The sequence below is a fragment of the Elephantulus edwardii genome, unplaced genomic scaffold, assembly GCF_000299155.1.
Source record: "Elephantulus edwardii isolate Elephantulus edwardi_28Jun2011 unplaced genomic scaffold, EleEdw1.0 scaffold00427, whole genome shotgun sequence".
Classification (NCBI taxonomy): domain Eukaryota; kingdom Metazoa; phylum Chordata; class Mammalia; order Macroscelidea; family Macroscelididae; genus Elephantulus; species Elephantulus edwardii.
This window is the reverse complement of record NW_006400177.1, coordinates 519702-535136: the sequence shown is the minus strand read 5'-3', so window position 1 is coordinate 535136 and position 15435 is coordinate 519702. Positions and strand designations below refer to the sequence as shown.

General features: G+C 43.1%; 1 protein-coding gene across 1 annotated transcript in view; it reads left to right on the top strand.

The window, feature by feature from the left end:
* The window catches only part of NPHP3 (nephronophthisis 3 (adolescent)), a 55964-nt gene that overhangs the window by 8970 nt on the left and 31559 nt on the right, over window positions 1-15435 (top strand). The window contains exons 3-8 of the mRNA XM_006902547.1: window positions 499-649; window positions 4915-5067; window positions 6120-6253; window positions 7973-8127; window positions 11610-11766; window positions 14363-14437. Of these exons, the coding sequence (XP_006902609.1) occupies window positions 499-649; window positions 4915-5067; window positions 6120-6253; window positions 7973-8127; window positions 11610-11766; window positions 14363-14437 (825 nt within the window). The remainder of the gene's footprint in view (window positions 1-498; window positions 650-4914; window positions 5068-6119; window positions 6254-7972; window positions 8128-11609; window positions 11767-14362; window positions 14438-15435) is intronic.

The following is a 15435-nucleotide window of genomic DNA, read 5'->3' as shown; positions in this document are numbered from 1 at the left end:
CAGCCAAGATCCATCTAACATTAGTTATAATATCCCTGGTATCATGGCCTCATCTAAAACCAGCCTGCACATCTGGCATTTCTCTGTTGATGTACTTCTCCAGTCACTTTTGGATAATCTGCAGCAGAAGCGTTTCAAAAAAATGGTATAAAAAGAAGCATTTAAGTAGGGATTGGGAAAGGAAGGTGAGTGTTTATCTGCGGGGAGGAGAGATTTGGGGGTGCTTGGAGATGTCTTGTGTGGGAATGCCTGCTGGCAGGAGTGGGAGGGACAGATTTAATAACTGCTGTGGAGTCCTTCACCATGGTTCACTGCAGTCCTAGTGGGTTTCCCTTGTGAAATAGTAAGAGGAACTGGGATTACTCATCTTCTAAAAAACAGGAAGGAACAAGTGAATGCTGTTTTGGTTATGTGTGAAGGACTTGTTCTTTAAAAGGTGATGACATAACTTTTTAGCTATGAGAAAAGGTTTCAAAATTAACATTCTTCTCTTTAAAGATTTTTAGGGAAACCAAGGAAAATGAAATTCAGGACTTACTGAGGGCCAAGCGAGAGCTGGAGAGCAAACTGCAGAGGCTACAGGCCCAGGGCATCCAGGTGTTTGACCCTGGGGACTCAGATTCCGATGACAACTGCACAGATGTCACTGGTATGTGGGGTTTGTGGAAAGTGTGTTAGCCTGTGGTGGAACTCTTGTAGAACCAGCTTGAATCTTCGTGGATCCCATTCCCTGATCTCTGTAGTCCCTGGTCTCTGTAGCTTGGTGGGTCCACTGCTCTTAAAAAAGAAGCCTGTCTTCTCTTCTCTCTCCTCCTTTTCCTCCTCCCTTCTCTCTGCTGTTGTGGTACCTCAGTTCCAGGAAATATGTGGGATTGTTTGGGGTCTGTAGCCCTTTATCTTGCCCTTTGCCATCCTTAGATCATGGCTGTATCTCTGATTGTTGACGGCTACACCCTCATCTCATGACTTTGGTTGTTGATGGCTGCACCCCATCCTTACTTAGCTGATAACTCTCTCTGGTTGTTGATGATCGCACCCCATCCTTAGCTCATGACTGTGTCTCTGGTTATTGATGGCTGCACCCCATCCTTAGCTCATAGCTGTGTCTCTGGTTGTTGAGGACTACACCCTCATCCTTAGCTCATGACTTTGGTTGTTGACGGCTGCACCCCATCCTTAGCTCATGACTGTGTCTCTGGTTGTTGACGGCCGCACCAGCTCCTGTCTTCATATTCACTTCTCCTCGGGAAGGAGGAAGGTGGAGAACGCCCTCCTTTCCTTGGAGGTTTTGTGTTGGAGATCACAGGTCACCTCTGCTCAGACCCCACTGGCCACAACTATACCCACTTCTTGAAAGTGGATCTCTACTCGGAGCAGCTCAGAGATGGACCAACCCCTCACAGGGTTTCTACAGCAGTCTTACAGAAGCAGACTGCCAGTCCATTCCCTGCAGAGCAGCTGGAGGATTTGAACCACCAGCCCTGTGATTGACAGCCAAGTGCTTAGCCACTGTACCACCAGGGATCCTTGCCCATGGTTGTACCTGGGAAGATTGGACAGTGTTGGTATTAATCAGATAGGCATGTGTCCAATGGAAATTTATTATTTTTGCCCATGATGGTATATTTTTTAACTCTTATATTTAATCTTTGTAATATTTTGTTAAGAGGTTTTCACTGCAGTCCTTTGAACTATTAAAAGAGTTTTTATTTTATAATCAAAATATATAAAATAAATCTTTTTCCTAGAAGAAAGAAAAAATTACATAATGCAAGGGCTTCCCATGTTTGCTGAAAATACTAAAAAAGTATGGCTAGCACTGAGAAAAGATAAGGAGGGGGCTTCTACTTTTAAATGGAAGGGAAAGTGGGTCATTTTCCCATTTATAAAGAACTGTAGTTGTGTGTTTACAAACCAGTGGTGTGAAATAAGAAGCCTGACAATTACCTTTTAATTTGTACGTTAGTGCCATTGGAATCTGACCAGCGTCCTGGGTCAATTTAAAACAAACTTTAAAAAAAATTTTATGTGTTCTTACTGACTGAGAAAATGGTTCTTGTGCCAGTGGGAACCTGAGTGCCCGTTTCAGTCTTGCCACGTTGGCACAGCGCTTCCTCTCGTCGTTTCAGTGTCCTGGCCTCATGCGTGCTCCCCTCCAAGCTCCTTCTGCCCCATAATTTGGTTTAAACCCACTCTGGTTCAAAGATGACTGTGGTCCAGATCACAGTCACAGATGTAGCCCAGACAGCAGGTTACTCGTAGGTGGGCTAGGAGCTAGGGAACCGTGCTGTATAATTTGTGAAGACTCATCAGCGTATTCATGGGCAGTTACTAATTCAGACATCACTCCTGTTGCTACAGGGTATTAAAAAGACTCTATCGCTGCCACAAAGAATCTGCCTCTTAATGAATTGTAAACATTAATTACTGGTGTGTTAATAAAATTTTAAGTTCTCTCCTTGAAAATTGTTATCAATGGTAAGAAGCTGTGCTGTAATCCCAAAAGCATATGGTTCAAGTCCCCAAGCTGCTCCACAAGAGAGATATGGGCACTCTCCTCCCAAGTAATTAACTGCCTCTGAAAACTTGCCGGATGGTCAGCTACAGGTCAGTTCTGACTCGACAGTACACAACAACAAACTGAAGAAAGCAGAAGTCTTCATACTGGATGGTACCAAAACCATATTAAATGAAGAAAATGTTGGAGTTGTGAAGGATCTCACTTTACTTAGATCCTAGTCAGCTCCCATGAAAGCAGCAGTAAAGAAATAAGACAGTGGGTTGCACTGGACAAATGTACAGCAAAAGGCCCCTTTAAAGTGCCAAAGAGCTAGGAGGTCACCTTCAGGACTAAGGTGTACCTGACCATGATATTTGCAGTTTCCTCATATACAGGAGAAACCTGTATATTAAATAAGGAAGACTGAAAATAATTTATGACATTTCTTTTAGAGTTGCTGAAGGACATAAGGACATCATACATGACTGAAGCAAATGGCCATTAGAAAGAAAGAAAAGATTAAAATGGATTTTGGAAGAGACTCTGAAACTTGCTCTTCAGGGAAACATGAATTAAAGAAATGATGAGATAAGAGAGCTAGACAGAAGACTTCAGAGATAGCTCTAGAAAACAAGCAAAACGTGGCAGAACGCGGAAAGACCTGGAGTTTGAGAAACAAAAGAGAATAACATGTTGACATTTCTCACACTGCAGGAATTGAAGAAGGAAGTCAGACCTTGAGAGGTGATAATGAAGCGTTCAGTGGGCACAGTAGTGAACAGTGCAGGAACATCAAAAGAAGGTGGGAGCGATCTGCACTCACGGACAGAATGAGTGAAGATGGAACCACTTCAGGAAGCAGCATGTGTTCAAGAATCAGTGCTGAAGGAAGATGCCCATGCTGTTCTGAAGGTATTGGCAAAAAACAGGCTCTGGGAATTGGCCTAATACCAGTTGAGGTGATTCAACAAAACAGATGCAGCCTTACACATGCACCCTCATCTATACCAAGAAATTGGAAGACAGCTGCTCGGCCAACTAACTGGAAAAGATCCATATTTCTTCCCATTCCATTCCCAAAAATGGTAAACAGACAGAATGCAGAAATTGACAGAACAGGAGAGGAAGACCCCAGGTGAGATGAATAGACACAGTAACTAGGGTAATGGGAGTAGGCGTGTAGGAGACAGTGAGACTGGCTCAGCATAAGGCAGGGTTCAGAGCTATTGTACATAGAGTTGCTATGAGTCTCATGCGACTTAATGGCACGCAACAACACTGGCATCATTAATGTCACGTGCAAGTAAAATCTTCCTGAAGATTATAAAAAACATCTGGAGCAGCCCGTCAGTGGAGGACTTCCAGAAATTCGGATTGGATGCAGAAGAAAGACTGTGGCACAAGGAATATATCATTACTGATGTCAGATGATATTGGCTGAAAGCAGAGAATACCAGAAAGATGTTTACTTGTGTTTTATTGACCACACAGGCATTTGACTGTGTAGATCATAATAAATTATGAATAACATTGCAAAGAATGGGAATTCCAGGTCACTTCATTATGTGCCTGCGAAACTTACAAATTCACCAAGAAACACAGTTGTTTGAAAGTAACATGGAGATAATGCATGATTTAAAATTCAGAAAGATGTGCACCTAATTCATCCAGTGAGTGTGTTGCACAAATCATCCGAGAAGCTCAGTCACAGGGAGAAGAATAGGGGATCAGGATTCAAAGATTCATCAACAGTGTGTACAATGTGGATGAAGCAAATGTGCTTTCTGAAGGTGAAGAGGACTCGAAGCACTTGCTCCAGAAGATCAAAGACTGCACAACCTTCATTATGGGTTACATCTCAACATCAAGGGGGGAAAATCCTCACTGCTGCACTAACAGGCAATATGATGGAGGAAAAGCTGCAATTGGAAGGGATTTCAATTGTGAGGGCAGTTCTCAAAGAGCACCACACAGCAATGTAGAGGAGGACTGAGGACTTGGGTCCACACAGTGGCTGCAGCAGCGGCCAGAGCCTAGCAGCATTCGTAAGGGTGGACCGGACAGTTGTACATAGAGTCAGTCAGAACAGCTCAGCGGGGGCCTAAACTGCACAGTTTAGCGCGCTTTGTATAATTTTTGCAGCTGGTGGGAATTTTTTAACTTCTCTCTATTTTAATTTCTATATTTTATTCATTCTTGTTTTTAATATCTTTCTTCAAAACCCTCCTTGGAATTAGAGTTTACAGCTGTAATTCTGTTAACCAGCAAAATCATTTCAGACCCTTAAAGTTTTAATTTTGTTGCATTAATAGTATTCTCGTGCTTTTAAAAATGAGAGCTCTTGTTCAGATCACGGGATAAGCATTTGACCACTTACTGACTTCATCCTAACAAGATCCAATTCCTTGCTTTAGCTGTGGGAACCCAGTGTGAATACTGGCCCGGCGGAGTCCTGGGCAGTGAGCCCTCCATGGGGAGCATAATGCAGCTTCAGCAGTCCTTCCGAGGCCCCGAGTTCGCCCACAGTTCCATAGACGTGGAAGGACCCTTTGCCAACGTTAACAGAGGTAACGCGTGGTGTTTTCTTAGTTGGCTCCTTGACCTGACTCTGCATTAGAAGAGGCTGTTCCTTGGAGAAAGGCATCGTGCTTGGAAAAGTGGAGGGTCAGTGAAGGAGAGGAAGGCCCTTAGGGAGATGGATTCTCATTGACCACAGCAGTGGACTCAAATGTGTCAGGAATGATAAGGGTGCTGCAGGATAGGACAGTGTTCAGATCTCTTCTTCATAGGGTTGTATGCATCGTACTCGACCAGCAACACCAACAGCTTCCACCAAGCTTCGTGGTCTGGGGCAGACTGGTCAGTCAGGCTGCAGGGACTGAGCTGCCGGTCAGATGTCTCTGGTGTTTCTCAGCCACTGTGTAACTTGGATTAACTGAGAAACTGCTTTTAGTCTTTACCTCTCTCTCTTTGGTGGTTATAAAGATTAGAGCAGGCTAAGGAGCAGAATAAAAAAGCCTTGTAATGTAAAGTAGTAGTATCATAGTGTTAGTCAATGGGCTATTTTTACCATTTTTCTGTACATAATGTGGTGTCCAAGGCGGTTCTAGAATCTGGTCAGGGTTTTGGGATCCCTGGTAGACCTAAATGGTAGTCCTACTACTCTTTAAAAAATAGTTTTCAAATTACCCTTTTAAAATAGTCAAGTGGGTTTTAAAATGTTTGATCTTGCCATATAGCCAGCTTTGGGGAACTATTCTTTTTGACTGCATATAGACTTCTGGTTAGATGAAACCATGGCCAGCTTGGCAGAGACTCCCCTCAGATACAGAATGACCAAAAGACCCTCTTCAGATATTTCTGGAGGGTGAAAGCCACTGGTACTCCAAAAGACTACTTGTGGCATGTTCTTTCCCACCTGCGAGGAGAAAGTGAGGGAGAGGACCCGCCAACTCCTCGCCTGAGCTTCTAGACGCTATGACGTTATTATTGATATCTGTAATTCTTGAATCTGATTTCATTTGGTGAAACCTATGTGTTTTCTCAAACTCCTTTTGAGTCATCCTGGCTGATGTTTTCTGGTGGTTTTCTCCTGACCTTAAAGCATCTTTATTTTCAGATGACTGGGATGTTGCTGTGGCCAGTTTGTTACAGGTGACACCCTTGTTCTCCCATTCCCTGTGGAGTAACACTGTCAGGTGTTACCTCATCTACACGGACGAGACCCAGCCTGAAGTGGAGCTTTTCCTTAAGGTGAAGATCTTGGCAAATGCTGTATTCATTTACGAGTTTCTTGAATAAGAAACAAGTTCATATTACAGCTGGCTCGGGATGCCATTACACTGAACCAAATAGTTTGTAACCTGCTACCTTTCATTTCTTTAAGAACAAGAAACATCTTGGTTTTTTAAGAGAAAAGCTTTTTCCTGTAACAGTACATTTAAAAACAAACAAACAAACAAACAAGATCATGTGAATCAAGGAGAGTTTTATGTTATTTGGAGTTAACGTTCTGGAAATAAGAATTGTTGGACTTTTATGTGTTGGAAATGTTTTGTGGCATGTTTTTTCTCCTCAGTGCTTCAGATCCTTGCTGGGAGTATCTGCTTAATATTGGCCATCTCTGTGCTTGAATTTGTTTTGGATTGTTATAAGACTGAGTTCTTGACAGAATTTTAAATATTTTAATTAGGGAGCTCTGGTGGCCTAGTGGTAAAAAGCTGCACTGCAATCCCAAAGGCTCCCAGTTCAAATCCACCAGCAGCTCCTTGAGAGAAAGATGAGTAGTCTTCTCCCATGTGGTTACTGGCTCAGAAAACCCAACGGATGGTCGGCTGTGTGTCAGTACACAAAAACAACAACAATGCTGAAAGTCCCCTTGACGGGTCAACAAATGTGGCAGATTCTAACTGTCTGCGTGTCACTGTGTGGCCTGGTCAATGAGCTTTTACATCTTGCAATGGCCGGGATAAAAAATTAGACAGGTCATATTTTGTGCTGTAAAAATTATAGAAAATTCACATTTTAGTGCTTACTAGAATATAGCTACCCTGTTTATGGGTATATTGTCTGTGTCTGCTTCTTACTGCAACATCAGAGAAGTTTGTGACATGGACCACATGGGCCACAGAGCCCCGATTCAGAACAGCCAGGATTTTAAGCTGCTGTTTCATAAAAAATAGTTGCCGTCTGGGCCTTTACAGACTAAAAGTTTGCCAACCACCATTTTAAAGAAATTTAAAATAAATCTGTGTGTCATGTGCTATATTTGCAAAATTAATAACTTCTCAGTTGTTGATTAATATATTCACTTAACTTGACTTTGTGGTATTACTTAATTTTGGTAAAAGGAGAAGCTATTTTAAAACCCAAAACTCCTACCCGTTTATTGAATATAGACTATTCCTTAGGAACAGTTGCAAAGAATGACTCATTTTTTTTCATAATAATGAGTTACAGGTGACTCAATAGTGTATCACAACAACAAAGTCTTCATTCCTTCATAACCTGTGGTGTTTGAGACCAAAATTCTAAAACATTTATATATTCTAAATACATTGTAAATTGTTTTTGCTATATAAAACTACTAATTTTTATGTTTTAAAGTGGTAAAAAATAAAATAAAATGAAATGAAATAAAATTATTAAAGTGGTAAAACCAAGAATTGCTCATAAACTAACAACTAAAGAAATATTAGTGCAAATAGCCTAACAGTCTCTGATTGTTTTCAGGTTTATAATAAAGCAATTTGTTTAGCTTTTTTATCAAAGGCAAGATGTTAAACTATTATGTATTTGTTTTACAGGAAACATTTTCTTTAAGTTTTAAATATAATATTTTAAAATTTATCTAGAAAATATCTAATAAACTGTTCTAAAGTATACATTTTATATTTAAAGGAGTATGATAGGGTATTCACTGGACCTATACTGAAATAAGTTGTACATTTTTATGTTTTAATTTCTTTTCAGGACTATTCACCCAAACTTAAAAGAATGTGTGAAACAATGGGATATTTTTTCTACACTCTGTATTTTCCAATAGATGCTGACAATCTCACTATAAGAAAATGGGAAATGGAGAAGAGTTCATTAGTTATTTTATTCGTTCATTTAACTTTACCAAGGTAAGCAGAAAGTATTTCTAGTATTTTATAGGAATTAAGCTTATTTAGATAAAATTAAGATTGTTGCGTGAATTTCAAAGACGAGTTCAAACAACTGCTCTGGTACCCTAGTGGGTAGGCAGTTGCACTTCTGACTCAAGGCTTGGCAGTTTAAATCTACCAGCTGCTCCACAGGAGAGAAAATGAGCACTTTCCTCTCATGCCATTTACAGCTTCTCAAAACCTGCTGGTGAGTCAGTTTTGAGTAGGTTCTGACTCAGCAGTAATGGGTTTCTTGTTCTTGTAATCAGAAATAAGCCATAAAACTCAATCATTTCTTTGGCCCACACTAGTGAAGTGAGAGATTGAAAGTAGTGTGCCATTGCACTTACTCACTAGGTCATGAGAGCAATGTTAGTGTAAACATTTTAATCAGAAGTACTCAGATCCGTCCTGATCCATCCTCCCACAGCCGTCATCACTGCAGGGTTTTCTACAGCGCTTTCATGTGGAAACAGCAGCACTGGGTCATTCTGACAGAACCTGTGTGTCTGCAGAGCCAGACGTGTTCACGGCCCCTACACTGGTCAGGGGTCCGTATGTCAATGATCAGCACTCACTGTTTGCTTCTTGGATTTAAATTTGAACTTTAGGTGGTACATTTGTGCTGGAACACTTTAAGTGGGTCTTTTTGTTGTTTTGGGTTTTTATTTTATTTTTCTTTTTTTAAAAAATAGACCTTGAATTGTGTTTTAAATGCTCTGAGGCATTTTCTCCTTAACCAGGTTCAGTAAAAGAAAGAGTTTTCTTATGACTATAATTATATTGGGGAGTACCGGTGGCCTAGTGGCAAGAAGCTGTACTGCAATCCTGAAGGCACACGGTTCAAGTCTGCTCTTCAGGACAGGATGGACAGTCTCCTCCTGTGCAATTAATTGCCTCTGAAAACCAGCCAGAGAGTCAGCTAAGGGACAGTACATAACAGCAATAATCAGATTAGTGAATCTGTCTGCAAATACATGCACATGTATAACCAACTAGGTATGTACATAAAACACAAATTAGAAGTTAACCTGTCTTTCCAGTTGTTGTTTTTTAAAGAGCAAAATAGTAATGATAGGTTGATTAGAAAATTACATCCCCAAAGAGAAGGACCTCCTTCCCTGAAAGGAGATGTGGAGGGAAGGCCCTCGCTTATGAGATGTGTGTACCCTACATTTATGTCTGTATTGGATTAAACACTGTTCTTTCCAAAGCACTGGAGACCAATTCTGATTCTGTCAGATTTCTGATTTGTGTAAGAGTGTGCATCCCACCAGCACTGGTTGCTCGTGGACTCGGCCTGCAGGCCCGCTGGGTGGTCACTGCTGGGCAAGACCCTCCAGCCACCTGGCACTGCGGATGCCATTAGCGTGGCCTCCCCTCTACGTGGATTTCTTCTTATCTGACCAGCTTCCATTTTCTTGTCCCCATTTTATTTTCATAGTAAGAGCGTGTCCTGTTTGTCTGGTAGCCTCTTAGGTCAGACATCCTTTGTTGTCTCATTCTTTTTCTTTTTTTAAAAAAAAAACTTTATTATTTTGTGTGTGTGTACCATCAAATTGGATCTGACTGGTACAGGAAGAGATTGCCCCTCCTTCTCCAGCAGAGCATCTGGTGGATTTAAACCGTGACTGGGGTAATGGGGATGGGTGTGTCAGAGGCAATGCAGTTGGCACAGGATAGAGCAGGGTTTAGGGCTGTTGTACATAGGGTCGCGATGAGTCGCAAACGACTCGATGGCACATAACAACAACAACCTCTGGGATTGCAGTTCTTTTTCTTTCATTTCTTTTTTACCTTCAGTCATTAAAGTAGACAAATTACCAGTATCAGCTGACCTGATAACGCTGTCTGACTCACCAGTAATCAGCTCATGACCAGTTTCTTCATCTGCACCCTGCCTCCTTTCCTCTCATGACGTTCTGAACCAAATTCCAGATAATCCCTTCATCTCCGTAGTTACTGCTATTGTTATTATGTGCCATCAAATCATCTCTGACTCATAGTGACCCTATGAACAACAGATCTGAACTCCCCCTCTCTCACCTGATCGAGCCCGTTACTACAGTCACTGTGCTGGTCCATCGTGAGGAGGGTTCTCTCTTTCTCTGACCCGTCACCCTTCCTAGCATGATGCCCTTTTCCAAGGACTGGCCCCTCCTGGCCACATACCCCAAGTTTGTGAGACCATGTTTCAGCGTCCTTATCTCTAAGGAGCACCCTGGTTGCACTTCCTCCACATGTCAGTTTTATAGCAGGTGAATTTGAAATAGGACCACGTGCCCAGACAAAGTGTCCACTGCTGTGCTCAGGTGAGCCACAGACTTCTCCCAGACAACGATTCACTGCTGTACCCAGGTGAGCCACAGAATTCTCCCGAAGCAGCCACAGGGCGTCCACTGAAATTCTGTGTGCAGAAGACGGCCAGCATGGTCTTATGGAACACTTCTGTGACTAGACAGAAGAGACATGATCTTGTTGACTCTTCCATTTGGGGCTGGAGCTTAAGTTTATTGCATAAATTCTGAATCATCTCCTCCCTACACACACACACACACACACACACACACACACACACGGTCTCTAGACAGACTTCCATTCAATGCTTGCTTTAAAAAGATGCTATTAACTTTCTTTGCAGCACAGAAACTTGGATTTTTTTTTCCCTAGAGTGTTAATAGGGTACTTGGGTAGCCTAATGGTACAAAGCTGTGCTGCCAACCCAGAGGCACTGGGTTTGAACCCACCAGGTGCTCCACAGGAGAAAGATGGGCAATCTCCTCCCGTGTGATTTACTACCTCTGAAAACCCATGGTGTGAGTCATTCCTGACTGGACAGGGCACACAGCAACAAAAATAGTGATGCTAAGAATTGTTGGCTACTGTACAGTTTGGTCTATAAGATTTAAAATTACCTCAGTCAAGGTTTTTGCCAGCTGTGTGACTGCTCTCACCCTCTCCCCCACCCCCAGTTCCCCAGCTCTTTTCTGTCCTGTGTCCTGGATATAAAAAGGCCTGTCAGTTGTTGAACAAGAGGCTATCTAGCTCTGCAAGACAGACTATTCTTGAAATCTTGAGGTTTCTCGTATTTGTGTTTCAGTTTGGAAACCATGTGTTTGTAAATGAAATTGTGTGTTTCATTTGCTATCAAAGTCTCTGGAGTCTAAATCGTTGTTTTGAGTGATGTTTAGCAGTGTTTTTTATGTTTTCTTTGTTTAATAAATAAGATAAAGCCATGTGTACTTTGAAATTTGATGCACAATATATTGTCCCCTGTTCGTTGTGTGGTAAGGAATCACTGTATTTGAGGACTGAGCTCTGAGAGCTCACTTCTGGAAAGCTTGGCTGGCTCTGCAGCAGGACCTTTTCAGGCTGATAGTTGTTGTAAACTCCATTGTTGACACTTGGGCTAATGACCAAAACAGAGCGTGGCTTGTTACAAAATGCCGATTTCCATCTAGCCTTTTACTGGAAGACTGTGAAGAAGCCTTCCTGAGAAATCCTGAAGGAAAGCCACGGTTAATCTATCATCGTCTGGAGGATGGCAGAGTCAGTTCCCAGTCCGTGCAGCACCTGATTGATCAAGTGTCTGACCTAAACAAGACCAGCAAAGCCAAGGTAACACTCGGAGGGAGTTTTGCTTTTAAATTGATGATGGAATGTGAGGAGAGGCATGGTAAATGCACCGAGACATTAACAAAACAAGGAAGCTCATTCGGCACACTTTGTACAAGTGTGTATTGGCATCCTTGTATCCTTCGAGCCGGAGGAGAGGTGGTGTCCCCTCCCAAGAGGAGGCACAGCCTTGGAACCCCAGGGATGTGGCCGTGTGTGGGCACTGGCTTTGGTTTCAGGTGGAGGGCTAGGGGGCTCTCCCAGGATGCTACTCCTCCTCCAGTGGGGAGATGCGGTGGCCCTGAAGGAAGGGAGGAAAGCTGGGGCAGAAGTGGAGCTAACAGGCTTTGCTGAGACCTGCTTCATGCTGTGTGCCTTCCAGTAAGAACTGACCCACAACTGACCCTCCACCAGGGGTTCCTAACAGAGTGGTGGTGGTGTGCACCATCGAGTCAGAACTGACCCATAGATGACCCTCCTGCGAGTTTTCTGAGGAGAGTGCCCACCCCTCTCCCAGGGAGCAGCTGATGGATTTGAACAGCATTCCTTTGAGATTGTAGCGTAGCTTCTTACCACTAGGCCCCCAGCACCTCCTTCCTAACAGAGTAGATGTAACCAGAACTCAAACCCAACCCCATACTGTGCAGTCCCTGTGTCTCGCAGCCCTGCAGAGCGGCTGGGAACTGCGAGGGTTCCAGCTGCAGATCTCTGCAGAAGCAGGACAGCCTCTTCTCCCACGGAGCAGTCACTGTGCCAACTGGGCTCCCGACCAGCCCTGGGCACAGGAGAAAGCAAAGAAGACACTATAGTGTATGGTGGAAAGGAGAGAGATCTGTGTGTGGACAAGTATGGTTCTCTCCAGTGCTGTTCCCCCAGGCAGAGCCCCTGTCTGGGCACAAGTGGTGAAGGAAGAACCTCTGTCTATGGACCTTCTAAGACACGTGGCTCACACAGAACAGAAGGCAGGGACCAGGAAGAGCTGACCATCCCTGGATGCACAGGGCGTTATCTCGTAGCACACAGGCTTCGCATGACTGTGTATTGGGGATGGCTTAGTAAATCTCCCGAGGCCTAGTGGAGAGAAACTGCCCTGAGACCATGAAGGCACAGTGTTCGAGGCCACCAGCTGCTCCATGGGAGAAATAATCGTGACCTCCTCCCGTGTCATTAACTGCCTCTTTAAACTTGCTGGATGATCAGCTGTGGGTCATTTCTGACTTGATGGTACACAACAAGAACAACAACAACAATCTTTAAGAAAATCCAGGGAAGGATCAGCTCTGGATCGGTTCCTACTTGATGGCACATAACAACAACAACGTTAATATTAAGAGTAAAATGGAAATAAACTCTAGGGTCCTGGCAGAGTTTTATTTGTCTGTGTCCAGACAGAAAAGAAAATAAAAAATGAGACTTTAAGCATTTTTTAGACATTATTTAATATAGAAAAGCTAGTTTGAGGCTAGCTTGGCAGATTAATCCGCACAGCCTTACACTAATTGAAAGGAGTGTGCTGTTACTGTTACTGATCTCCAGAGCCATTTCATTCTTTGTTTTTGTTGTTAAAATCTAACCTGCTTGTCCCCGTGGAGTATGAAACCCTCTGTAAATTTTGTCTTTAAAGAATGAGGATACAAACTTCTCTTGTGAATAAAGTAATATCTCTACCATGATTTTAGGTGCAGAGATTAAATAAATTCTTATGTCCATTTCCTTCCGTCTGTCTGACGTTGATCGTTTTCTAGTGGTGCATGTGTTCATTCCAGCTAGAGAATTCTTCCTGGACACTCAGACAGCGCCTGTTTTACTTAACAAAACATACCTGCTTGTTTCCTTTCTTTGCAGAATGATAACTTTACTAATGAGAATTTATTTTGATACATTTTGAAGGTTATGTATATTGAGTGTTATAGAAATGTGTAAGACAAATACTGCGTAGTGCCACTGTTGTAGAATGGGACTTACATAAGGGTTAGGGTAAAACTGAGAAAAAATGGATAAATTATGTATACTGCAATGAAACAGATGAGGGAGAAAACAGTTCAACAGCGATATATGATAGGGTATTATGGTTATCACAAGAGTCCAGAGTGAAGGTTGCATAGTGGAGTGTACTGGGGCAGGGGCATTATATACCAGTGAAGGAATTTTGCTTTTACTTTTCAAAGAGAGTAGCAAATTGGGGGCAGGTGGGGGAGCAGGGAGAAAAGTACAACAATGAATGAATGGAAATCCAAAATCTCTGTAAATGTTCATTAAAATTAATAAAATAAAATTTAAAAAAAAGAAATCTGTATGTCAAACTTTACCCATGGAATGCAAAAATGTGTATTTTTATTGCAACATTATTAACACAAAATTCCATGTGTTTCCATGAAGTAGGAAAATAGGCACTCCGTATGACCGGGACACCTCAGTTTCCTCTTCTGTCAAGTGGGGATGATAACAGTATCCCCCTGGTCGGGTGGTAGTGAGGTTGAACAGATCGGGGCGTGTGAAGTTCCGATGGTCAGGCATCTGAGGGCCACACCTGGCCTTCATTTTCTGCTGTTACTACTGCTGCTGATTCTCCTTATTGTTGACCATTTATCCCCCTCAGGTCATTGATCATTCAGGAGACCCTGCAGAAGGAGTATATAAAACGTTTCTTCATGTGGAGAAGATCATTAAGCAGGTAAATGTGCATCCTTTGTATGATTTCGTCTAAAATGCTTTGGGGCGAAGTAACCCAGGTCCCTGCTGGTGTACACCTTGCCTCTAGGATCTGGGAGTGTGGGCTGTAGAGCCATTCCACGCTGGGATTCTATGAAGTCTCAAATGTTTTCTGTCATTTTATGTCCTGTATATTTTCCTCCATATTTTCAATATAAATAATTGCTTATTTTCAATATTAAAAAATCATGTTTTAGAGTATGAATCAGCAAACCTATGCATCTTGAGAGCGTTTATTTGTTCGTAAGGTCTCAATGAGTCGTACTCGACTCAGCGGCACCTGACAGCAACATCAGCAAACCTGTTAATAGTGAAGCAGTCCCCTCACCTTCCAGGGAAAGGATGCTTTGGGCTGCTGGGGTGGTGGGGCCCGGGCTGGGCTCACAGACAGGTCAGCAGCTCGGACACCCTGGAGAGAGAGGCAGCCTGCAGCCTCCCAGACAAGAGAACTGCCCCTGGCTGGGATCTGGGACACGTGTGGGATTACAGAAGAACACCCTCCACGCCCTTTGTAGTTCAGAGGAATGTCTTGGTTTTATCCTTTTCGTACAGAGAAGCCTGTAAGGGGCAGAATTCAAGGCTGTGGCCCTACTTTCCTGGGCCGTGCGGGTTGCCGTGGTGCCAGGATCTTACCGCTCCTCTGACAGGCTCCTCACAAGAACCATTTGTGGCTGCTTTCTCTAGAGCTGCTCACTTTCCGTGGGTCTCTGCTTCCACTACTTGTGCTGCTTTTTGCTCTCGTCCTTATTTTTAAGTTAGGACATACCTGGGTTGATGATGAAGCATGTGGACATCACACAGAGGCCTGGCCAGGCTGATGGCATTTGCCTCGTAGGGGCTGCAGCCTCTCCAAGAGTGTGAGCCCCACACCTGAGGCCTCACACTCTCACCTTCTCTTTCTATCACTGTATCTGGTTACCAGGACATCCTGGGCATTTCCAGGTGTGTGTGCCCCACACC